At 39.7% G+C, this 27,191-nt stretch overlaps 1 protein-coding gene across 1 annotated transcript in view; it reads right to left on the reverse strand.

Moving 5' to 3' along the window:
- IL1RAPL2 (interleukin 1 receptor accessory protein like 2) overlaps positions 1–20,179 on the reverse strand; it is a 541,686-nt gene extending 521,507 nt beyond the window's left edge. The window contains exon 1 of the mRNA XM_019949414.2: positions 19,866–20,179. Coding sequence (XP_019804973.2) covers positions 19,866–20,179 — 314 coding nt within the window. The remainder of the gene's footprint in view (positions 1–19,865) is intronic.
- Between the last annotated feature and the right edge of the window lie 7,012 nt (positions 20,180–27,191).

Consider the following 27,191-nt stretch of genomic DNA (forward strand, 5'->3'; position numbering starts at 1 on the left):
CTAATAAAGTTATCCCAAATACACAAAGAATTCTTAAAACTTAACAATAAGAAAATAACCCGACATAAAAATGAGCCAAAGACCTTAACAGACACCTCACCAAAGGAGGTACACAGATGGCAAATAAGCATTTGGAAAGATGTACATCATATGTCATCAGGGAAATGCAAATTAAAGCAATGAGATACTATTGCACACCTACCAGAATGGCCAAAATCCAGAACAAGTGACATCACCAAATGCTGGTGAGGATGCAGATCAACAGGAACACTCATTCATTAATGGTAGGAATGCAAAATGGTACAGCCACTTTGCAAGATAGTTTGACAGTCTCTTACAAAACGAAACATACTCTTACCATGTGATTTAGTATTCATGTTCTTTGGTATCCATCCAAAGGAGTAAAGAAATTATGTCCACACAAAAACCTGCACATAGACATTTATAGCAGTTTTGTTCATAATTACCAAAACTTAGAAGCAACCAAGATGTCTTTCAGTTAGGTGAATGGATAAACTGTGGTACATCTAAGACAATGGCATATTATTTAGTGCTAAAAAGAAATGAGCTATCAGGCCAGGAAAGATATGGAGGAACCTTAAATACATGTTACTAAGAAAGAAAAAAAAAAGGCACTCTATAAAGGCTACATACTGCAGGATTCCAACTATGTGACCTTGTAGAAAAGGCAAATCTATGGAGACAATAAAAGATCAGTGGTTGCCAAGATTTGGGGGGAGGTATGAACAGGTAGGGTACTGAGGATTTTTAGGGTAGTGAAAATACTCGTTATGATACTATAACTGTAGATACATGTCACTATACATTTGTCCAATCCCATAGAATGTACAATGCCAAGAGTGAACCACAATGAAAACTATGGACTTCGGGTGATAATGATGTGCCAATGTAGGTTAATCAATTGTAACAAATGTTCCACTCTGATGAGAGATGTTGATAATGGTGTATGCATGTATGTGGGCAGGAGGTATATGGGAAATCTCTGTATCTTCCTCTCAATTTTATCATGAACCTAAAACTTCTCTGAAAAATAAAGTCTTTTTTCAAGAAAAGACCAAGAGGGCCAAAGCTCTGACCAATTTCTTAATATTATCATTTTATGAAGAGCCACAACCTTTTAGATGAATGCAAATGACATTTTTGAGAAACTTCTATGTGCCATGCTGATTGGGTATATTAAAAAAAGCAGATGTAAACTTAACACAATAACAAAAAATATCTGTGCTATAATAAGTTGAGGGAATACAAGATCTTTTGAAAATGTCACTTTTCTACTTTTCAGTCTATAAGCAAATAACCTTATTTATAGTTGTGAAGAGTTCAGGGATTTTTGTGTTTTTTGTTTGTTTTTTAATAAACAATGTTATCTTTCATGGGTGATATCTCTAGTCTATAATAATGTCAATATAATAGGTTTGAATTTATGTACATTCGTTCCATTAGGCAGAAACACAGTTAATAAACAAACAAGGATTCATTGGAGGTGTGAACAGGGAATACTTTATTAACTTCTCCCCTGCTGAAATGAACACTCAGCCTTTGGAATGACATTGATAATCTCCAACCCAGGACTATTCAAACATAATTTCCTAATGGTTCTTGATGCAGTCCAAGAAAAGGTCAACCCAGGGACTTGAACTGAACTGGACTTGAGAATTCTCACTGCTTGGGAATGTGGCCACTACGGTCAGAGAGGCTTCGTTTCAAATCCCTACTCTATCATGCCCTAACCATGGATCTTTAGACAGGTCACTGAGCTTCATTTTTGTATATGTAAAATGTGAATAATAAAAGTTATCCTAATAGAGTTGTTTTGTTACACAAGTGTTAAAAAACATGTAGGGTCTGAGATTTTTACCATACTTCTAATTTTCATGGGTGTTGGTAGAAGACAAGAGACTCTTGGATCAGAAACAATGGACAGTTAATTATTCACAGCAATAGAAATAGCCAGAATATCAGCATTTGTTTTGCTTCCCCAAACCCAGTTCCCACAAGGCAATACAAAGAGGGCCAGATGACACCAGCACAAGCAGTAGGCTGCATTACAGGACAGGAATCCCAAGCTTAGGAGGCACAACTCTTTAATAATGGGACACAGGCATGCCTGCCTTTTGCTTCAGAGGGAGATACTATCTATATTTTCCAAGGCTGCAAGCAAAACTGTCATTTGCTCTGATGGGAGGCGCAATTTCTACCTTTTACGACTGTTCTCTATACATACATCCCTGAAAAGATAATCTGGGACAAGGGACAGTGCCTCTGTGCATAAGCCATGCAGAAATGCAAGAGATCCATAGCGAATTGTCTCTCAACAATGAGTTAATTTAAAGCTCTTAGCACAGTACCTGACATGTGGTAAGTGCTCCATAGAAAGTAACCCCCTCTTACATCATCACCACTGTATAATTAATACATTATCCACTGACTCCCAAACCAAACTGTAAAGTAAATCTAGATGTTTTGTTTTGTTGTTTAAAGAAAGAGTAGCCAATGGACCAGGTTACAATAGAAATTATATATATTCTAAAAACTACTGGCTCAAGATAAAATTTGTTATCAAAATATCATTCACCCTGAATTCAAAAAAACCTATAATTTATCTGGGGGTGGAGTAGTTAAGTCAGATACCTACTCAAGAAAAATATTGCCTGTGTGTGTGTGCATGTGCGTGTGCGTGTGCGTGTGTGTGTGTGTGTGTGTGTGTGTAAAATAACCCACTCATAGATAACTGAGAATTTTGGATCTTTCCTGTGGCAAGTTCGTCACCATTCTCAAGGAAAGCAATTGCAATCTGCCACCTAGGGGTGTGGGTAACTAGTTAAAAATCTGTTGCCAGTGGCTGACCGACATGTGGGTAAAGGTAAGGGAATAATCAAGGGAAATTCAAAAGATTCCCCGCCACTATCATAACCCACAACATGTTACGAGTGACCCCTGATTTATTGTTTGGTTGAAGACAATTTTTCACTGACTATAACTACAGTTGAACAGTGAGGAGGTTAGGGGTGCCAATGCTCTGTGCAATCATAAATCCACATATAACTTATAGTTGGCCCTCCATATAAATGGTTCCTCCATCTGTGGTTCTGCATCCATGATTCAACCAACTGTGGATTGTGTAATACTGTAGTATTTACTATTGAGAAAAACTGGCACCTATGTGGACCCATGCAGTTCAAACCCATGTTGTTCAAAGGTCAACTGTATTTCTTACTTCTTCACTGCTTCCTATTTAGATTACACTAATATTTTTGTATCTGTCAAAAAGTAGTTTTATAATTATTCTTATAATATTCACAAAAGTTTTGCTTTATCGTCCAAGTTATATTGCAAATACTTCAGAAGCACCGAGCTTCCTTTATATGTGGTTATCTTGCTCCTCATACAGTAGCCAGAATATTCTCTCTATCTTTGTGTTGACAATTATATAAGTTAGTTGTCTTAGCAACTAAGCTGTCATATCCTATGCCTCCATGATCTATTCTCTGATCCCTGCCTACCCACCATAACTGTCACTGTCAGAGGTCTTAAAAGACTGGTAAACATTCAAAATTTCTGCCTGCTGCTATAACTTCACTCTATGACCCACTAACATTTGGTTTCTTCCCCATAATTCTTTTGAATTTCTATAATTAGACTCAAGGACATCTTACTAGCCAAATCTAATGACCTCTTGTGTACCCTCAGCCTATCTTACCTCCATGCATAGTTTGAAACTTGTAACTCTCCTTCAACTTTCTAAATCTCTTGTTACTTCTAAGATATCTCTCACTTAGGATTGTCTACTTCTCTGACCACTCCTTATAACTCTACTGCTGGCTTTTCTTCCCTGAGCTATCTCCAGAATGTTAGCCATCTTCCCCTAGGCCTCAGGTTTCCTGCCTCTGTTTTGTTTGCTTGCTTATTTGTGTTTTTCTTCTCTCCCTCCAAACTTCATCTCCAGAAATTTTGTTCAAGCACTAGATTCCAACCACAAACTAAGTGCTGAAGACATCCAAATGTATAATATTTTTCTCTAGCTCTATCCTCTCTCTTAAGATCCAGCCTAGTACATCCATCTAACTATGATTCCATATTACTGTCATGAAAGCACTTATCAGTCCCAAACTGAACTTAGTACCTCTTCCCTACAGTCTGTTATTCCTCCTGTATTATCTATCATGATTAGAGGCATCACTACCTAGTTGCTCAAGTCAGATGCCTCAAAGTCATCTCCACTCCACCTCTCCATACTTATCTCCCTTATACAATTGGCTAACAAGTTTCGCTAATTCTATTTCAAAATTCTCTCCTTATCTGATATTTCACCTAGGTCCTGCCACAGTTCAAGCCCTAATAGTGTCTTGCCTGTACTACTAAAGTAGGATCTTAACAGGTTTCCCTGTCTTCATTTTCTCCCTCCTCCAATCCTTTGGCCAAAAGAAATTATTTATCTTTTATTTCCTAAAAGTGTTTATAAGCAGAAGTGGAAGGATGGTAGCATACAGAGGCAAGTGATCACAAGCTGAAGTTCACATTTAAAGTGTTATAGAAGGAATAAAAAAGGTAGGGCAAAAGATGTTCTGAGGCTAGAAGAAGGGACGGCAAAGAAGTAAACAGGTAAGCTATAAAACTGTCGATGAGAGTGGACAGTGGCAGAAAGGAAGAGGTCAAGGGAGGAAAGCTAGGGATCTGTCGCCACCAGCAGGGGAGACCTCCAGTACTTCAAAGGCCAGGGGAGATCGCCACCAGCAGGGGAGACCTCCAGTACTTCAAAGGCCAGGGGAGAAAACTTGCTTCCACTGTGGGAGGGGAATCTGGCTATAAAACCCTTGAATTCAGAAATGTGAAACAGAATAGAAACGTACCCTGATGGGAAATCAATTTTCAGAGGGAGGGGGAGGGGTGGGGGCGGGCTTGGGAAGAGTGGAAGGAAAGGGTGGGTGAATGGGGCAAGGGAGCTGCGAGAGAGGAGGGGAAATGGGGTGGAAGGTAGGGTATGGGGTGGTGGCCGGGGAAGTTGTAGATTGGGGGCTTACGGAGAGAGAGACCTAGAGAGACAGACGTGTTCTGATGACCGTCTTTGTGTTCCAGAGCACTAGTACTTGACACCCCAGAACTACTGCCTCTTCTGTGTGTGCCTCTCCCCAACTCTAGCATCTGGTGGACCTGGGCAGACAGTATATAACACCCTTGTCTCTGCTTCCCCTACCACCCCTGAAACTAGACTGTAGATGACTGGAGCACGAGTGGACATTTGACCCATCCTGAGCCAAACAGATCCTCACACTAGAGAATCTGAACAGAGGGGCAGAGTTCATAGCCAGGATGGTGTCGGGCAATGAAGCAGTGGGGCAGATTTCATAGCCAGGGTGGTGTTGGGCAATGAAGCAGTGGGGCACTGGGAGTCGGGGGCAAGGTCGGGGTCATGGACACCAAGGCCACAGCTGAGGCCTGGCCTTGGCTGTGGGGGAACAGAACCGTGTGCTCTACAAAGGCCCAGTGCCCTTTAGGGAATCACAGTCTGAGGCCCCAGGGAGCAGAGAGACAGAGAAGCAGAGAGGAGTTGATCCCATGACCCCAGACGTGCAGAGTGGCAGCCCGACCACTTTTCACTTCCTGCAGTTGTGCTGAGTGAAAATCCACTTTACACAGATCCTTTTTTCTTTAAGCTAACTTCACAGGGTTCTTGTTCTGGGCAACCAGATTATTGCCAAGCCAGAAATTTACACCAGAAGAGCAGTTGCAAACCACAAACCATCAAAGAAAATGTCAGAACTGGCAGGGGAGGTGCATCAGGGAGTGATGGGTAGTGGGGATTCCTGCATCACAAGTCTCCAGCAATGAACTGGACAGGAAGCTCATTCATGTTCTGGGCGAGTTATATCATGAGAAACAATCAAAACAGGCCTGGGGTCAACCCCGGGCTTACAACAGGGCCACCCCTAAAGGAATCCTTCAGGGCTGCATACAGAGGACGCCAGCACCAGCTGCAGACGAGGACTACTATAGTTTTTCAGCCCCATGACAGGAGAATCCTCCCCAGTCCCCAGTGGGCAGAACTGGGGACAGATCTGAACAGGGAACTTGTGTCACTGCCAAGGAGGCTAGTCAGCAACTTGACAGTGCCTGGAGGGTTTGCTGGTCTAGACCACTGACCACAGTATTTTGCCATCCTGAGATTTTCTCTCTCCCATCACCAGGATAACAGTGGGAGAGGAATCTGGCTACAAAGCTCCTTGTGAATTCAGAAATGTAGAATAGAACATACCCCGATGTGAAATCAATTTTCAGAGGGAGAGGGTGAAAGGGGGAGGGGGAGGATGGTCTGCATCTCCCCCTCTGATGACTAAGCTGTGTTGATGGGGGCTAAATGTATGGTTTAGCCCACAGGTGGAAACATGTTGAGGAGTCATACCTGGACCAGACTGAGACACAACTGGAGGAGCCCTGAACATTAACTGGGGACTGTGAACCTAGGTACTGAAGCTTTCATGGCCCTGACCCTAACTCTAACTCTGGGATATTTCTGCAGCAGCTGGATGTGACTCTGAGTTTTCTCCTTTGGGGGCAGATATGCATAATCATTATCAGGATTTGGAGCCAGATCTCTAGCTAGTTATTAAAGGGCCTGCACTTGACAGAAACCTTGGGCTTATTTATATCCCTATAGAGTAGGATTTCACAGCTTCAGCACTCCTGACAGTTGGGGCTAGATTTCCAGAGGCTGTCCTGTGAATTGTAGGATGTTTGGCAGAATCCCTGGCCTCTACCCACTAGATGCCAGTAGCACACCCCACACCCCCAGAAAATCGTGACAACCAAAAATGTCTCCACGTGTTGTCACATGTCCACTGGAGGGCAGAATCGCCCCTAATTGGGAACCATGGAGACAGTGAAATACTTAGGAGTAGTCGAGACAGGGGGAAGAGAGTTGCAAGGGGAGTGTGTTCAGCAGTGCTAAGGACTGCAGGGGGTGGGGCGCTAAGATGGGAGGTGAAAAGTGTTCACTGGGTCTGGCCATGTCTGATCTTTGAGCAGATCAGGGGAGTGGGGGGGCCGAAGATGGCAGAAGCCTAAGTGCAAAGACTGAGGAGTGAGTGAAAGTGAGGAAGTGCTCAGTGAAGGGGGGCTCTTCTTCAGGGACCTTTGACTGTGAAGGGAAGGAGTGAAGTAGGGTACAAGACTGAGAGAGAGAGAGTACTTTTGAATATGGGAGAAACTTGGGCCATAGGGAAGGAGATAGCTGCAGAAATCTTGAAAACACAAGAAATATGTAAAAGAATGAAGTAGATCCTGCATACTGTATTGGAGGCATGTCCACTGCACTGTTCAATGAAAACAAATATGATGGCCAATTGTGTTTTTTTTGTGAAACAAAATCTCTCCCCACATTATTCATTATTCTGTGCGTGTATGTGATATACACACACACACACACACACACACACACACACACACACACACACACACATATATGGATTTATGTAAGCATAGAAATGTTCTGGAAAAAAACTTTTTTTTCCAGAAAAATGGAGTAGGGTAGGGGCAGTAGGATAGAGGGTTTTTACTTCTTTATATACTTCTTTGTTAGGAAAGTAAAACAATTAAATGTTTACAAATATACAAAAAACAAGAAGAATTAATTTGCTGGCTTGGGTAGATTTAGAAAGGCCACCTCTTCCTTTGGGACAGGACGAGAAGAGAGCAGACACTGATCTCTGATGCGAAGGGATGAGAAACCAAGAGGGCTCCTGCCTGTGTGACCCTTAGACTAGGGATCTGAGAGTGAGTAAGGAAAGGTCAGGGTGGGGGCTTCTGGACAATGGCACGTTTAGGAATAACTTCCATAAGTGGGGAATGGGGAAGGGGAAAGAAAAAATCATCTGGTTGCACAGAGGGCCCAGTTGGGCCCAAATGAAAGGAAACCAAAGGACACTGCAACAAGAGCCTAGGAGGGGGCACTGGAAAGGAAGGTGAGTAGTTCCAGAAGGGGCGCCAGACACAAATCTCTATGTTACAGACTGTTTTCATAACTTTTTTTTTTTTCAGTAAATGATTCGGTTTGTTTGGATTTGGGTTTGATAGGATTAAGGGAAGATACTGACATTTTAATGATTTTGTGTATCACACCCAATATAAAGGTTTTTTTTTTTTTCCCTCCGTACGTCCAGAGGAAAGGAGTTAATAAAGTTAATTCCACTTCTACCACTAAATATCCTCAACAGATCCAACAGAGGTGATATGACTTGGACTTTGAGCCCTTGTGCTTGCATGCATAGATGAGCAGCTCAAGAGTAAGACAGCTGTAAAAACGATGTTGCTGGAAGAAAGACCCAGCTTCAGTGGGCAAGTGAAGGGAATGGAAATTTCATAGGTGCCAATAGTTTGGTCAAAGTCATTGATTTTTATATCTAGAAAAATGGTAGTGAGCCTCTCTGGGCTTGAGATAATGACAAAGTAGTGAAAGGGAATGAATAGCGAAGGTGTTTCTGTTGACCACTCTCTTTCAAATGACCTGTCCACACACTGGGCAGTCAAACATGGCTACACCTGTCTCTAAAACAATGGAAAGTAAAAATAAGTCATATTTTATTTAGAAACAACAATGCTTTTCAATGTTTGTTTTATGTCATGTGGGATCAAAGTGGAAAGTTTGCCAGAGTGTTTATATAATACAACAAAACTACATAATAAGAAATTTCCCTAAATGCCTTAAAATTTAGAATTTTCTGTGACATTGCACCATGCTATAAAATACTGATGTTCCCAGCATCATTCTTTGCACTGTCGTCTCATAATAAGTGCCTTCCTGCTGTTTCTATTGGTAAAATTTAACATATTAGAAAAGAAAAGATTTCATGCGACCAAATTAAAAATCCGCAGACCCTAATGATCTGAGGGTTACAGCCAGTAAGTCAGTAACCCACATGTATGGAAAGCCTGCTCTATGCGTGTAGAAACTGTGTGAGGGGGTAGTCCAGGGGTAAGTTTTAGACCCAGTTAAAATGGAAGAGATAGACCAAAGGAAAGAAAGGGAGGGAGGGAGGGAGGAGGGCGAGAGGGACTGCTCTCCTTTACAGGGAGTCAGAGAAAGGTGTTGGGAGGGGGCAGGGTAATGGGGCTGAAAAATAAAAAATGCATATGGCATCTCTATATTGCCTTAATATTGAAGAGTATGATCCAGTCTGGAAATGAGTGTGTGTAGATTTATGTTAATCTGTGTCTTGTTTTACTGAGATCAAGGCCCTGGAGTGGAACTACACATCACCATCCTACTTGGCTTTTCTCCGTTTCATAGCCATAGAGACTGTACCCACTGAACCTTAACCAGCTATCTTGCCAAGGTGGATCATTCTTCAGAGTGGCAAGAGAGTGGGGATGGCTCCATATGAATTCATTCCCATCCCTGAGAAAACTAGTTGGAGTGCATGTTCTGACTGATAATGCTGAGGTCAGCAGCATCTCCTTTGTTATTAAGGGTAGAGTCATAGAAGGGAATTTACTCCCTTTAAATATTCCATTTTCTCCATGGAAACATCACCTGTTAAAAACATGCATTATTATCTGACTGCATGTTAAGGTGCTCATTAGTTCTGCCCTTTATCTTATTTTCTAAGAATTGGTCGATGTATTAAAGTCTCACATTCCAAAAATATATCTGAAACCTCTATAAAGCAAGGGTTAGTTATTGTTATGTTCATATTTAGAAAAAAATGCCTTGATAAATGCAGGTTCCAGCCACACTGACCTCCCTGTTTTCCTCTGGACATAACCCATGTTTTACTGCATCCTTGCTCTTGAACACTGCTTCATCTGCCTGGTAATTCCTCTACTATTGCCACCTGTTTAGATCATCAAGAACCATCTCAAACACCATGATTCTATAAGTCAAAAGCTATTTTTCCTTACTGTCTACTACTACTTTATCTCCATCTTTCTTATAGCACTTTTCACTTCCTCTCATGTGTGATGGAATAAAAGACAGGAAGTTAGCATTGGCAGTTTTCCCCTTCTCCCTGCCCTCCAGAAATAATCCTCTTTTTGGCTGCAGGGGTCTCTCCAAATTCAGCAACTTCTATGGAGATTCTTGGTGTGCCAGATCAGTATCTGGGCTTTTAATGTGCAGAATAGGTGTAGGGAAGAAAGCTGAAAAACTGCAAGGAGTAATGCTAGTTTAATTAAATTATATTAGAACGGGGAACAAGAACTACTTGCAAGGAAAAAAAAGAAGTGACAGAAGACGAAAAAGGACAAAAAGAGGAAAAACTTGCAGGGGATGCATTCCAGGGTGAGTTTTTTAGTTGGGAATGAGAATGAGGAGTGATGAGAGAGGTTTCTGGGCAGCTGCCTCATGTAATAAATATTGAGCATGAAAGTAATGGGAAAAGATGATTTCAAATGTTGCCGGGTGGGGGATACAGACTGGTTTCCCCTTGATGTTTTTCAAAGGACTACATTAAATACCTAAATATTCAAACTTTTAAAATTATGTTTATTTGCTGGACTGTTTCCTAGGATACAATTCTCTGATGAGCCATATGAGATCCTCTCTTTTACTTAAGTTATACTTGTTTGCTTGTAATTTGTATATATGTCCTAATTCCCCTTTAAATTTGTTAGGAGGCAGGAGCCCTGTCATTTGATTTTGCCTTTTTTGGTAGCTTTTATAGAATAGGTGCTCAGTAAATATTTGTTTAGTGAAAAATAGGTACCTGAAATGATATCAGCTGAAAAATATCACTTTTATTCAAAATAAACAAAATAATATAAAACTGTACTCAGGAAGGAATGCACTTCAATTTTCTACTTCTATGAAATACCTTTAGGGTAAATGGAGGGAAGTAGTTACATGCAATAAGTTCTTGAAAAACATAGCCATGCATTTATACACCTGATTATATTCATTCCAGTACTTTGTCACAGACTGATGTATATGCTTCTCTAATTGATTCATCGTGAATCTTACACCTTGCAGGTTTGGGAGTGAGAGTAAATGGACAAAAGAAAGCCAATTAAGGACATACGTCCAACAAGGTTCCTCCATCCCTTTTCTTTGGTAGCGAACAACTTTTAAGCACTTCTGTATAATGTTTGAAACTGATAAATGATTGCAAAGGGTTTCACACTTTGTAAGACAAGTAGTCTGGTTTTTTAACTCTGGAAATTTCTGCTTTAACTTGATCCTCACTTTTCGTGAATTTAGGATTTCTATTTCACTGTCTTCTGTTGTCCACCTTTAAACAGTAGATTCCATCCTCATCTCCAGACAATACTGTATACCATGGAACCTGAAAACAGATGGAATCACAGAACTTTCTACAAACAGGAATTAACCATATCTCATTTGTTGTGATATACAGATACAGGTACCTACAAAGAATAGTAAACATAGGTAATAAACAAAAAGACGGTAGAGAAAACTGATTATGTGCATGAGCTAGGTAGACCTGGGTTCAAGTCTTAGCTCCATTATTTACGAGCCTTGTATCACGGGACAAGTTCTTTAACCTCTATGAGTATCAGTTTTATCACCTTCAATAATATGACCTACCTCATAGGGTTACTGAGGATTATCACAGTGTTTGCCATATAATAAGGGCTAAAAATCATAGATAGTAGTAACAATGGTAGTTGTAGTAAAAGTAGAAATAAGAGATAATGTGTTGAGTGCTTACTCTGTGTCAGCATTGGTGCTAAGTGCTTGTCAGCATTCCCTGAGGTAGACACTGTTATCCTTGCTCCTCTCCAGGCCTTCTCTTATCTCAGTTACTAGCACCACGATTCACTCAACTGCTTAAGTTAGAAACACTTGAGTCATACTTTACTCAACTATTTCTCCCATTTCTCACATCCAGTGCATCAGTATGTCCTGGTGCTCATCCTTCAGTGCATATCTAGAACTCATTCACTTCTCCCCATCTCCAAGTTACCACCCCAATCCAAGCTTACCATCACATATCTGTTCAAATAACACAATTCCGTCCAAACTTTGTCTCCTTCTTTGTCTCTCTACAGTCCCTTCCCACCAGGGCAGCCAGAGTGATCTTTTTAAAGTGGAAATCTGATCATGTTACTCCCCAGTCTAAAACAAACAGACAAAATACAACACTCCCTTTGCCCCTGATTACTAATAAAAATCAATTTTTATCCTAGACCACAATATGCAAAAGGATCTAGCCTCTGCCTGCCTCTCCAGCCTCATCCAGTACCATTTTCCTCCAGCTCACTGCACTCCATCCAGACTGGCCTTCTTTAGCTTCCTTGAATATAAAAAGCCTGTTCCTGTTTCATGACCTTTGCACTTGCTGTTCACTCTGACTGGAACACTGTTCCTATAGATCTTCACAAGGCTGGTTCCTTCCTTTCATGCATGTCTCAGCTGATAAGTCCCTTTCTCTGGGAGGCCCTCTAGACCACTTAACCAAAAATGGCCTCCCAGTTACTCCTGCAACATGACCCTTCTTTTTTTTTTTTTTTATTCTCATCATACACATTACCCAATGTAGTCTTGTGAATTTGTTATTTGTATGTTTCCCCCACTCTAGAAGGTAATTTCCAGAATAGGAACTTTAATCTGTTTTGTTTAACGCTACATACGAAACACCTAAAACAAGTGTTCAATGTATCTTAAGCTGAGTAAACAAATTAATCTTCATTTTCCAGGTTAGGAAAGCAAGGCACAGGTCACACAATTATAATATACCATCACTCCCTAGGTTAATGTTAGAGTTAGAATTTAGTAGCTCAGAGTTTGCCAACTGTGAATCCACTGGTTGAATCTGAGTAGGGACTTTTTTGGGAGGAGAGCCCTGAAAATTTTTAAATTTGAGAAATTTCACATAAATATTCAGATTTAAAGTTTTTCTTTAAAAAATCAGAAGCTCTGGCAATACTTTGTCCTATATTCTTAAACGGTAAAAATAATTTATATCTGTCAGGCAGCTACCTGACTTTAACTGGAAAATAGCTCATTCATTCATTATTTATTTATTGAGTGTCTACTATGTGCCACACACTATTCTAGGCCCTTGAGATGTATTAGTGAACAACAACAACAAAAAGGCAAAGATCTCTGTCCTTAAGAACATTACATTCTAGCATGGGGAAATAGACAAATAAAAACAATAAATATAATACATAAGTTATATATATTATATATATAATAAAAGGTGATAATTGCTATGGAAACAGAAAAAAATAGAGGAAGGCAAGTATCAGTACAGAAGATGGGGACTGAGTGAAAGAGAACCTTAATATTACAAATAAGGTAGTCAAGGAAGGCCCACTGATAAGATTAGAATAGAAGAAATTATACAATTGAAAGAAATGAGGGAGTTGGTCATGTGAGTATAGAAGAGGAAAACATTCTAGACAGAGGGAAGAGCCAGTGAAAAAACCCTAAGGATGGAGTATACTTGACATGTTTGAGAAACAACAAGGAGGTCAGAGTGGCTGGAGTAGAGTAAGCCAAAGAGATAAGAATGGGAAAGTAGTAGTTAGAATGGTACCAGGGACTAGATCACCTCCAGGGCCATAGTAAGGACTTGGCTTTTATTCCAAATGAAATGAGAAGCCATCAGGAGGTCTTGAGCAGAACAGAACACAGACGTAGGTGACTTACGTTTTCAAAAGACCACTCTGGGGCTTCCCTGGTGGTGCAGTGGTTGAGAGTCCGCCTGCCGATGCAGGGGACACAGGTTCGTGTCCCGGTCCGGGAGGATCCCACATGCCGCGGAGCGGCTGGACCCGTGAGCCATGGCCGCTGAGCCTGCGCGTCCGGAGCCTGTTGCTCCGCAACGGGAGAGGCCACAACAGTGAGAGGCCCGCGTACCGCAAAAAAAAAAAAAAAAAAAAAAAAAAAAATAATAGATTGAAGGGAGACGTGCGAAAGCAGAGAAACGAATTAGGAGTTTATTGTAACAAGAGAGATAAGAGACCTTGGCTTGGGCCAGCAGTGGTATGGAAGGCACGGATTATGCAATCCGCAAAATTCAAGGTGGTTAAGACCCTGTGGAATAACCCCTTGAACAATGGGAGATGGGAGCTGAGAAATAAACTGTTCCCCATTTCTTCTCCTGGATCGTTTGTCACAATACCTTTCCTTCTCCCTGCCTCACTTTCCTTTTCCTTCACTCCTGTTTTTCTGGGATTACACTCCCTAATACATATTAGCTTTTTGCCCCAGGGTTTACTTTCTAGGAACCAATGATAAGATAGGAGGAAGATCAGGAGTTCAGTTTTGGAATATTGGTTTTGACACAAGTGGAGATGCTGAAAAGTCTGTTGGATAAAAAAGACTTCAGAGAGATCTGGGCTGGAAGGTATACATGTTGAAGTTACCAGTGTGCAGATGGTATATAAAACTATAAGACTGTATAAACAGGTTATGGAGGGAGGGAGCATGGGTAGAGATGAAAAAACCTAAGGACCAAGCCCTAAGGGCCCTCTAACATTAAGAGGTCAGGGGGAATATGAGGGGTCAGCAAAGGAACTTCAGAAAGGATAACTGATGAAATAAGAGGAAAACTAAGAGGGTGTGATTCTCTGGAACTCAGGTAAAGGACATATCAAAAAGAAGGGATGATCAACTGTGCTAAATGTGCTGATCATGTAAAAAGTTTCCTTGCAATATGGCATAAAGCAAGTCCCATGACTGTTGACTGAAATATAAGACTTGTTTAATATATGCTACATAGGCACTTTTAAGTCAGGATCATTTAAGAGCCATCAAAATCAGGCAAAATTACAGTATACTTATACTTATTTCTTATTCTTTTTAATTATGAACATTTCAAATATATTCAAAAATAAAAAAATGTAATGAATCCTCATGTACTCATTGTACAGATTCAAAAATTAGCTATTGATACATACTACATTTCTTGTTTTGAATATCTCCAACTCCCCTCAATTCTTCTGGTAATGTTGTTTTGCTAGAGTAATAATCACTCAAATGTGATGAATAGCAAAGCAAATGTCATGCCTCAGAACTGTGTAAATGCATTAAAGAACCCTTTAGAATGAGTTTGTAAGGCAGTCAGATTTTGAGAACCTCATTTATTTCAATGATTACTAAAGACCAAAAATAGTTGGGTTATCTTCCTGTTTAAGAAGAGGGTTCCTTATTCCATTTACTTCATTGGAGAGGTAAATAGTCATGATAGTTTTGAACTTATGACTGATTCTCTGCACTTGGCCATCGTCATCCCCAAACACACAGGTTTCTGCAGATATTCAATTATATTTAATCACTCTTTTCAAAATCTGTGAATTCAATTCAGGATTATAGGAATACATCTATCTTCATCCACAGCTTAAGTCACCCCTTGTTCCAAGTTGTTGGGAAAGTGATATGGGGGATTTTGTCAGATAAGATTACTCTCATCATTTTTATTCTACTAAGTGCCTCAACTGAAAAGATTTGAGCGGAAAGGGGAGTAGACAGTAATTCTTGGATTGGCACAGCTCTCAAAATATGACTCACTTCTCCACCATTCCTCTATCACTAACCCACCGACATGCTGAGAAATTCAAGTAATCACTCTTGAAACTGGCCAAAGAAAAACACAAAAATGAGTAACTGGCTACTGAAAGGTCACAAACAGTAAACCTTTCTTGCCGTGACTTAAATGGGTGGAGCATATTACTAAATATTTCATAACTGCATTTTTAACCACACTGAAATCCATAGAGTAACTTTTAATGAGGTCGATAAAGCATAGAAAAATCATTCCATAATTACCTTAAAATAGTATCAAATTTGGGATTTTAGGTGACATAGACATTGCCAAATTCAGAGCCTTTTTCACTATAGATGTCACTCTCTTGCCATTCTGAAAGAGATTTCTATATCTCTGAGTTGACAAAAGACGGTTGCATCCTTTAGAACAGTGATTCCCAAATATTTTTTCTCCTTACCAAGACACACATGAGGGATAATATTCAAAATTTCCCCCACCCCATCAGTCCCAATCGTTCCCTAAGACCTGCTGCACGAATAAAAGAGGTCGCCACCTATGCTTGCATCTAAGTCTCTGCTCAGTGGAATACCACTCTTTTCTCTTCTACTGATCTAGATGTGAGGTGAGAATTACTGACTTAGATGATATCTACAAAAAATACAAGTAAGGTCAATCTAATATATACTTGAAAGAGGGGGCCACCTATAGGAAAGGATTTCAGGGGCATTGGGAAATCCCCCTTGTGTATGAGGTATTACAAGGCTCTGTTTAAAAGCACAATAGGCTGTCAGCTGAGCGGGCCTAGAAGCAACAATTCCCCAGTAGCAAAGAGCACACCTAGCACCCAAATCTTGGTGTCTAATATCATTCTTCATTAAAAGGAATCAAGGGTCCTTGGGAAAATGGCTGACTTTAGGACTGGGGGCAGGGAATATATAAGATAAGCCTGGGGCTTCCCTGGTGGCGCAGTTGTTGAGAGTCTGCCTGCCGATGCAGGGGACACGGGTTCGTGCCCCGGTCCGGGAAGATCCCACAAGCCGCGGAGCAGCTGGGCCCGTGAGCCATGGCCGCTGAGCCTGCGCGTCCGGAGCCTGTGCTCCGCAACGGGAGAGACCACAACAGTGAGAGGCCCCTTTACCGCAAAAAATAAAAATAAAAAGATAAGCCTGGAACATCTTAGAGTGCTGAAATATAAGAAAATACTAAACAAACAAACAGACAACAACATAAAACAATGAGGAGATTATGTCAGAGGAACAGATGTACCAACTGAAAGAGCTCCCAGTGGTCAAAGGTGGATAAATTTGACCCAGAAAATACAATTGCATTGGATTATTACCCAATGTATAATATAAATATCCATAAGTCCATTGTGATATAAATAAATGATTGAATAAATAAATAAATGGGAGAAAAAACCAAATATCTCATGCAGAAGAATTCTAAATAATTTTATGTAGATACTTTGGTCTTAATGAAGTGGAGCATAACTACCACTCCTTATGTATGGACTGTGAATAACTACTTTCTTCCAAAGAGGGCAATTTGAAAAGGGAGTGAAGAAAGAACAATTTTATAGTGGAGAAAGACAAATACTATCTTGAGCCAGCTGATCAATATCAACAATGGAAAAGCATACTGATACTCCACATCCTTGTTATGATGTGATGAAAATAGTATTGTATCTCTGTGTTCTTTCTCCCCAAAACACATTACCCCAGTATAAACATGAAAAAAATAAATCTCAATTGAGGGACATTCTACAAAATATCTGAATAGTACTACTCAAACTGTCAAGGTCATCAGAAACAAGGAGAGTCTGAGAAACCACCACGGCCAAAAGGAGCTTAAGGAGACACGAAGATCAAATGCAAGGTGGGGTATCCCAGATGGAATCCTGGAACAGAAAAAGGGCATTAAGGAAAATCTGAGGAAGGCTGAATAAAATGTGGACTTTAGTTAATAATGATGTATCACTATTGGTTCATTAGTTGTAACAAGTGTATCACAGTCATGGAAAATGTTAATACTAGGGGAATATGAGTGTAGGGCATACAGGAACTTTCTGTACTATCTTTGCAATAATTCTGTAAATCTAAAACTGTTCTAAAATTTAGAAGTGTATTTAAAAGCAAATTGGGAGTTTTAATTGCAGCACTTTTTATAGGGACAAAAGCACTGGAAACAAAGTATATGCACATCAATAATGAAATGATTGACTAAATTGTGGTATCATAGACTATTAAACAACACCGAATATTATGTACTTAAAAGGATGAGTGAGCCCTCTATCAATTGACTTGTAAATATTTCCACTATGTATTTTTAATAAGGAGAGAAAATGCATGGAAATATGTAACTCTCTTTTTATTTTGTAAAACAGTGAGGAGAAATCCACATGTAGATATGCTTGTATAATTAAAAGAATAAGGGGAAGGTATGCAAGGATACACACTATATTGTTAGCATTTCTCAGGGTAGGGGAATGGGTGAAAGGAGAGGAAGGAAGAAAGGAGAGATAGCCAGACTGGGGAAATAAGCAGGGCAGGGGAAGTAAGCAGTAATTAATTCAATAATTCATTATAAGTATAGCACCTGTATATAGTAGGCTGATGCTCTACAAATAAAATTTTAAATTTGTGAAAACAAAACAAACAGAGCAAATGGAATAGGGGGAGGAAAAGAGATCTATTTTAGATTGGCAGGATTTAGTGAAGGTGGGAATGAAGAGGGTGTAAGCAGGGAGAGAGTAGCAGCACTGTAAAGAACAGAGTGTCAGACAGTGGAACCGAATTACACCCACTTCTCATTTCTGCCAAGAGCTGTCCAAGGAGGTGAAAATACTGATTATTGCTAAGGGTGTGATCAGAATGATTGCTATTTTTGCCAATATCCTGGGGCTTTTGCCCACCGCAAAGAGACTAAACTTGCTCCCCCAACACTTCCTCCCAATATACATACAAAAGTGATTCTTAGAGCATCAAGAAGGTTCTCTATTTATATACCACCTTGTTCTCCTGCCCTTTTGAACAATGAGGCCACACCAGGGGCTTCCAAGTGCTCTTGATGAAGAGGTGACATAGCTTTGGCATCAGACAAAGTCCACAGGAAACAAAAATGGAAGGGTCTGCATTTCCAAGAAGGTAAAATCAAACAGTAGAGTGCAGGTCCCTGGTGAGCAAGATCAGACACTTCTAAAATGGCAGTATTGAAGAGTGGTTTAAAGGTCACCTCAGCTACTTACTTCAACACCTAATGCAGTCTCTATCTGAGATTTGAGATCCTGACACTGGGATGGAGGGGGGAGGAAGGACATACTGTGGAATCACTGGGGATAAAACAGACTGCTTTTCACTGTAAACTTCTTGCAAGTAGGAACTGTGTCTGTGGTATCTTCCCAGAATAGTATATAGGAACACAGGATGACCATGTGCTTATAGGGTCCCATGTTGAATATTTAGATACAGTAGACTCAAATTCACATTGTAAATCCCATGAAGAATTTCACCAGAAGCATTTGAAGCTATTTTCCATCAATAAGAAAGGAAAGACCCTGACCTAAATGATACTTTAGGTCATTTTCATAGCCAGATATGCAAAAACAATTTTTAATACAGATCTTCCTGTACTAACAATTGGGGTTATGTCCCGATAAACCCATAGTAAGCTGAAAATATCTTAAGTCAAAAATGCATTTAATACACCTAACCTACCGAACATCATAGCTTAGCCTAGCCTACCTTAAATTTGGTCAGAACACTTACATTAGCCTGCAGTTGGGCAAAATTATCTAATTCAAAGTCTATTTTATAATGAAGTATGCATATTTCATGTAATTGATTGAATACTGTACTAAAAGTGAGAAATGGAATGGTTGTATGGGGACAGAGTGATTTTAAGTGTATCAGTTGTTTACCTCATGATCACTTGGCTGACTGGGAGCTGCAGCTTACTGCCTGCCACTGCCCAGCATTATGAGATAATATCATACCGCATATTGCTAGCCTGGAAAAAGTTCAAAATCCAAAGTGAGGTTTCTACTGAATGTGTGTCACTTTTGCACCATTGTAAAGTTGCAAAATTCTAAGTCCAACCATAATTAAGTCAGGGACCATCTATATAAGACCCTGGGGCAGGGGTGGAGTTGGGAAATAAATGAATCACAAAATTTTCTGAATTAAATGAGAATACATAGTAAATGGGAATCTTATGAAAATGTGATAAGAACTTGCTATATTGTTCCCATAAATAATTAGAATTGAATTTATTGAAGCTCCACATGCACTGCAGCCTTTCAAGAATATATCCACTGTATAACATGAGGCACACCCATACACACTCCAGTCCCAAAGCAAGACTACCACCCGTGACATTGAGCAGTTTTCACACAGCACTTACCTTAAAACACAAGTGTAGAATCCACTGTCTTGCGCCTCAGCTGAGTGAAACCATATTGAATCTTCCTCTTTGCTCATCCTGACCTCTGAAAAGATGATGGGCTCTTCCAAATCACCTTTGTTTTTGTACCACATCAGCCTGAGCCCAGTGCTCTGGGCCATGCTATAGTTGGTACGAATGTAACTGTAGAAAAGGGCACATTTCACTCGGACTGGTTCACCTGCCAAAGCCATATATGTCTTGAGATCCACTGACCAGTCAATGCAGCCATCCACTGAAAGAAAACCAGATTGGGCATGAGATGCAGTGAGCATTGTTGACAATAATGAGAAGAGCAAAAATTATTGCCAACACGTACTGAGGACTTGCTATGAGCTAGACACTGAGTCACATGCTTTACATAGATTACCTCATTCAGTCTTCCCAGTGATCCTATGAGATAGATCAGTATCCTCCTTAGACCTGGGCAAGCAGGATTCCTGCCCTAGCCCTGTGCCTTTGGGGTATTTCCAGTCCTCTGCAGTAAACTTTGGGTTGACTAGATCTTCCAAGGAGCTCCAGCACTCACACCTATGGGGTTTTCCTGGGGCCCCACAGATAGATATCAATTCCAGTGGATCACTCCTGCCAGTCACGAGGCATCCGCTTAATAGAATTTTGTGAGATTGGATGGCTACAATGACACTGACATGTTGATTTTTTGGCGACTCAAATTGTTTATATAGACAGGAGCCCCACAAAACAAAGATTTCCTTAGGACCCATATAGAGCCTAGGAGCAGTCCTGAGATTGACCCTTTTATTATTCTTATGTTATAGATGAGAAAACTGAGACTCAGAAAAGTTCAACAACTTTGCCTATGGACACAGAGCTAATAAGTGGTGGAAAACCAGTCTCTGATTCCCAAGACTCTGTTCTTAACCACTATCCTATACTGCCTCTGCCTGTAATTGTGACAGGAACCATTGTTTTATTTATTTGCCTTTGAGAAAGTAGATGCCTGGGTTGGAAGCAGTGGATACCTAAAATGATTATTTGCCATTATCTACATGCCAGTTTTCCATGGTATGACCTACTAATAGCAGATATTTAATCACACTTCAGTTTCTTTTTATACCCTTAGATCTCCCTTGCTGCTCAGCTGGTGTACGCTCATGGGAATATATTATATTAATGTCAGGTTTAATCAAATAATATTAGGTGGGTAAATCTACCATTAAAGAAAGACATATACAATAAATTCTCTCTTTTCCAGAAGGGTTGGAAATGAGACACTGTGGCTAATTTTATATGCTAATTTTATATGCTAATCAATACAATTAGCATAGTTATTCTACCTCCAATTGCTGATTTTCAAAGAATTTCATCAAATTGTGCTACATTATATTACTTGATTACCCTTTATAAAATAATCCTTTCATAAACTCTATAAACACTGTCATTTTAAAATTATATGTTTCGCTTATCATTTTGTGAACTGATCTGCTTCCTTTTTTAGATGTTGAGAACTCTGCAACCCAGTGTGTTTATCTTTTAACCTCAGTTGACAGGAAGCTCAGAGCTAAATGCAATGCTCAAGTGAAATAACTATCTTACCTCAGGATTTTGCTTTCTCTACATAAGGGGTTCTTGACCTGGGGTTCAAGGACACCCAGGGGCAGAGTGCCTGGATAGACTTCAAGGTTGTGCCTATTTGCATAGCTATACTTTTCTGAAGAGATGTTCCACAGCTCTTTATCAGATCTTCAAAGGGGTCTATGGCCCAAGAAAGTTTTTGAACTCTGTGGTTTCTGATGTCTCTTTGTGACTTCATTTTTCACTGCCTTGCTGCATAGGAGCTTTTATTATAAGTTGCCTCAAATCCTCTTATAGTATGTGAAGTATTCATTAGAAATAAATCAATAACCAAATAAATAACCCATCCTAAATTTATAATGAAGGGCATTTGAACTTTGAGTACTCACAGGGCACCAGATTCATCACTATGAATTTTGATGACCATTGTGCACTGCTGAAGTCAAGAAGGTACAACTGAATTGGACTAAGTACGTACTGATATCTGGCTATCTCTTGGGGGGCTTTTTTATTCACTCCCAAGTATCAGTTGTTTACCTGTCATTTGTCATTCTCACAACTGTCAAGAACAGAGAGGGGGAAATCTGCATTCGTTAAACTTTCTGGGTCATGGTAAATTACTGATGATACATCTCTGTATTAAATGCAATTTTAATATTTATTGTTTTATCATCTTTAAATTAATTTTATATTATTCCTTTTTAAGGATTATTTGTGATACTGTTCCCATGCATTAACACAACTGAGAGGAAACTGTTTTTTTTTTGAGAATATATTTTTTCTCATAGCTTTATTTTAAAAGTTTGTTAATAGAAAGAAAATATGGGGATAAATTTTTTTTAAACTCCTTAATATTCCAGTTTTTGTTTTCTCCTAACCCTAAGATGCACAGCAAGTGTTTCTGAATTAACAAATTTGTCTTGGTGAAGTAGTTTCAAACCTCTATAACTACCTACTTGTTAGAAAAAAAAAATCTGGAATTTTTTTTCATTTGCACACTAAATCCCTTTAGTTACTTCCTCTAAACAATCTGTTGCATAATCTACACCTGTACAATGTTTAACAGGCTGGTTTGTCCCATTAGTGACAGGACATGGCTGGTATAGAAAATAATCAAAAATCTGCTCCTGGGACACAACTATCATGTTCAAAGGCAGTTGAAGACATTTAACTGCCATTACAACTAGCTTTGTCATACGGACCTTGCGAGTACACTGAGAATTCATTTCCTTCTAAGTACTAGCTGAGCAAAATGTATTTGACTTAATAAATTTATGGTTCCTTTTCTTCTGTTCCCTTGCTTTAGGTAGCAGAGAGGGAATCTTTAGTTATAAAGTAGTCAATAGACAGAGAATAGATATTCAATAATAAGGACAACAATTTCCAAACGTTATTCCTTTATTCTTTTCTCTTAGTATAGTCATACCTCAGTATCTGCAGGGGATTGGTTTCAGGACCCCCATGGATATTAACACCTGTGAATGCTCAAGTCCCTTATATAAAATGACTTAGTAGTAGCATATAACCTACATATACATTCTGATATACTTTAAATCATCTCTAGATTACTTATAATAGCTAATACAATGTAAATGTGATGTAGTTGTAAATGCAATGTAAAAGTTGCCAGTGTGCAGCAAATTCAAGTTTTTCTTTGTGGAACTTTCTGCAAATTTAAAAAATATTTTCCATCCACGGTTGGTTGAATCCAAGGATGTAGAACCTGCGAATACGGGCAGGGTTGGGGGCGACTGTACTCACAATACAGGTTACAATATAACATATCTCAAGAGACCTCAGGCGATTTTCCCAAAAAAAGTAGACAAAGTGTATGATCCATGAAGGCCCATCTGACACCGAATATTTTCCCATGCTGAACTTTACTCATGGGAAATCCATTCCCATGAGTAAAGGCCTTGTAGCCTTATATCTAGAGAGTATAGGACCACTACTAGATTCCAGCAAGGTGGTATGATTTGTTTTTAATGGATTGCTATTCCTAGGAAAACCAACAGAGAGAGAGGCAAGATGGGATGAAGTACTACAATGTGGTGCATTTATCTTTAGACGTGGGACTGATGAAACAACTAAAAAGGGCCTACTGAGGTAAGAGGCCTGGAAACTCAGGTGGCAAGGGAACATGATGGGATTGAAACCTTGAGGTTAAGAGGGAAGGTTAAGAGAAAGCAAAGGGAAAGAGATATGGGAACATATGTATATGTATAACTGATTCACTTTGTTATAAAGCAGAAACTAACACACCATTGTAAAGCAATTATACTCCAATAAAGATGTTAAAAAAAAGAGAGAAAGCATGAGAGGGTCACAAAAAGGCAGGAAGAGGAGAAGGCTCACATAAAACTCAATTTGCCAAGGGCCATTCCAGGGATCAAAGATGGTTCCATCAGAAGTCACCAGTAAAACTCACATTTCTGTCATGAGAAGGAGTTTGTAATACATGCCACACGTTCAGGGCCCTATGCACTTTGACACTCCAGATATATTTGGCAAATAGGTGAATGAATAGATCTGTGATGCAGGTGACAAGGGAGCACGCTATGGCCAGGTTGGGGACATAATGGAACTGAGTAGCCCACAGAGGAAGCCTACCTGCAAACTTGACCTTATCAGCAAGGCCTCTCATTCACAGAGGGATCCAGCCCTATTCTGTTCACAACTCCAGTCGCACCTGTGTAGGTTTGCCCCCGAAAGACTTCTAAGAAAAGTGGTTTCTGGACAGATTGGCTTCTCCCACAGGTGGTTTGATAACTACGTTTCACTAACCAGCCACAAGTGTAAATAGAGGCACTGTAAGAAGGAAAATGGTTTTCCCCCCAAAAAACAGCAACGTTCTGCAGTTGGATTGAAATTTGCTACAGAACAAACCCATCAAAAGCATCACTGAATGCATGCCTGTCCTCTGCTTCACAATTTCTCAGTATGGCTATAAATATTCCCATCATTCCATTAAAAAATACCTATTTCTAAATTATCCATTCCCTGTTCACTCTTGAGTCTTGTTATGAACAGCAATTCAAGTATTTAAAGAACAATTGTGTTTCTCTAGATGCTCATCTCTGTTCCCTTGATTTAGGTTTCCGTAAGGCTTAAAATCATTACTCTTAGTTTGGTCTTGTTGGTAGAAATGCTTTGATATCTGAGCTATACAAAACAATTACAATGCAGCAAAGAAAGCCACTTCTTTAAAACGTAGGTCTCTATTTTAATCATTTTCATTTCAAACTGCAAAACAAGTGTATGCTTAAGGAGTTTGACATGAAGATTCAAAAAAAAAAAGGAGCATATGAAACATATAAAGGGACATGCCAATGTCCACGCAATTTATTTTACCAAGAGCAGATTCCTAGGGTAAAACTAATGCAGTATCCTGGAAAGTGCCCTGGGTGACCAAAGCAAACCTATTTAGCCTGCTTATAGACAAGCCTCGGCTTCCTCCTCAATGCATCTGGAAAAGCAAATCCTGTCACACCTATCTGCTGTGAAAACAAAGTCCTGAGAAAAGTTTTTAATCCCTAGAAGAGGATAAGATGTTATTATCAACAACAATAATTATATTATTTTAGAAAAAAAGAATATTGCATGCAGTAAAATTACAAGCTCTAATGGCTATGTACATTACAGTTTTTATTGGGGGATAGGATATATAGGTATGCATAGGATTGCCAATTTTGGATTTTTGCCCCAAACTGGGAATCTCTTTAGGTAAAATGGCTAATTAGCATATGAAAATATGCAATCTCCAGATATCTTGATAATGTTCACTACAACTTAAGTCCTTTGCCTGAGATGTACATCCAATATTAGTTTATTATATGTTCTTGATTAATAAATTGATTTGTTAAACCAGGTGTTTTCTGGTAACTATGTCAGCTGTATATATACCATTCTTTTTTTTTTTTTTTTTGCTTTTTAAAAAATCAGGTTTACTGAGATATATTTTACATACAATGAAATCCATCCTCCTTAGCTGTACTGTCCTATGAGTTTTTTTTTTTTTTACATCTTTATTGGAGTATAATTGCTTTACAATGGTGTGTTGGTTTCTGCTTTATAACAAAGTGAATCAGTTATACATATACATATGTTCCCATATCTCTTGCCTCTTGCGTCTCCCTCCCTCCCACCTTCCCTATCCCACCCTTCCAGGCGGTCATAAAGCACCGAGCTGATCCCCCTGTGCTATGCGGCTGCACACAGACCTCCTAGAGAATGGACTTGAGGATATGGCGAGCGGGAAGGGTAAGCTGTGACAAAGCGAGAGAGAGGCATGAACATATATACACTGCCAAACGTAAGGTAGATAGCTAGTGGGAAGCAGCCGCATATTCCATTCATTTTTATGGCCAGCTCTCCTGTTTGTGAATCAACGGGGCAATTGTTGGGGGCAATTCATCAAAATACCACTAGAGGGCGGGCTGCACAAGTTTTTGTGTAGCACGGTAGATTTTCCCCACCTAATTTCTAAAATAAGGATTTGCTATCTGCCAATCACTGGTTGTGAGGAGGGATCACAGCAACCTCTGGGAATGCGTCCTTGGGGGTGGGTGATAGGGGGAGCCAAAAGTTGAGCATGTAGCTAAGGTCTTGCTCAAATTGGATGACCAGGTTACATATGCCAGGTAAATGACCCAGCTTAGAAAGGTGCAACAGCAGCTACTGGCATTCATTGAGCCCTCAGTACAAAACAGGTAGGTACTGTGACAGGTGCTTTGCATGTAGTTTTCTCATTTCATTATCATGTCAACTCCGGGAGGTAGGGGCTCTTGCTCTTCTAATTTTACTGAGGAGAAAAGAAAAGCTCAGAGACTTTAAGTGACTTGCTCAAGATCACTCAGGTTGTGATGGCAGAATTTGGACCCCAATGCAGGTGAGTTAAACTCCAGAACCTACGTTCTTAACCACTGTGTGTTCTATATACTGCCTCCTATACTCCTCATCCCAGTCCATGAGACATTAAAATATTGAAATTTGCTTGGTGCTAATCCAAATTGTCATATGTATTCCAATAGCACATGCCTGTTCAGTAGAGCGGACCTTTCCAGCTGAGTAATAGTCTGTCCCTAAATAATAACCATTGTGGGAATAATAACCATCAAATAATGTATGCCAATTATTTACCTCTGAATTATACAGTTTTTACAGAGTAATGAATTATTAATAATCTGTGTACTTGATTTAACCTCTGAAGATCAGTCCTAAAACTTGGATAAATTTTATCTGACCCATATTGACTCATTTAAAATTAAATATCTAAGGATGATCACCCAATTCCTAACATTACAGCCTAGAAATAGAGTTCTATGTTTAATATTTGTACTTATTATGTATTATGCCTATTGAATACATTACTCTCCTAATTTCTAATATTTTAATGTGGGAGTTGTACACCCTCTGTTTCTCTCTCAGCTCTCCTTCAAACACATGCCTAAAGACAAAATTCTTTTTATTTATATGCATCACAGTGTACGCCGTCTGCCTCTAGTGGGCAGCCTCCGAGCACAAAAAGTCAAACTCCCTAAGAAGTGAGTGGCCTGTGCCCCAGCTGCTGGACATATGCCTTCATGCCCCCAGCCTAGAAATATGGACAGAGTTGTTTCGTCATTTTTAAAATAAAGTTCTGACAGTGGGAAAATTTCCTTGATTTTTAAAATTTCATCCGCACATCCGTATCTATCAATAGAGAAAATATCCCCCACTCCAGCTCTATAAATACAATGAATGATTATTGCT

Source organism: Tursiops truncatus, chromosome X (genome assembly GCF_011762595.2).
Source record: "Tursiops truncatus isolate mTurTru1 chromosome X, mTurTru1.mat.Y, whole genome shotgun sequence".
NCBI classification, from domain to species: Eukaryota; Metazoa; Chordata; class Mammalia; order Artiodactyla; family Delphinidae; genus Tursiops; species Tursiops truncatus.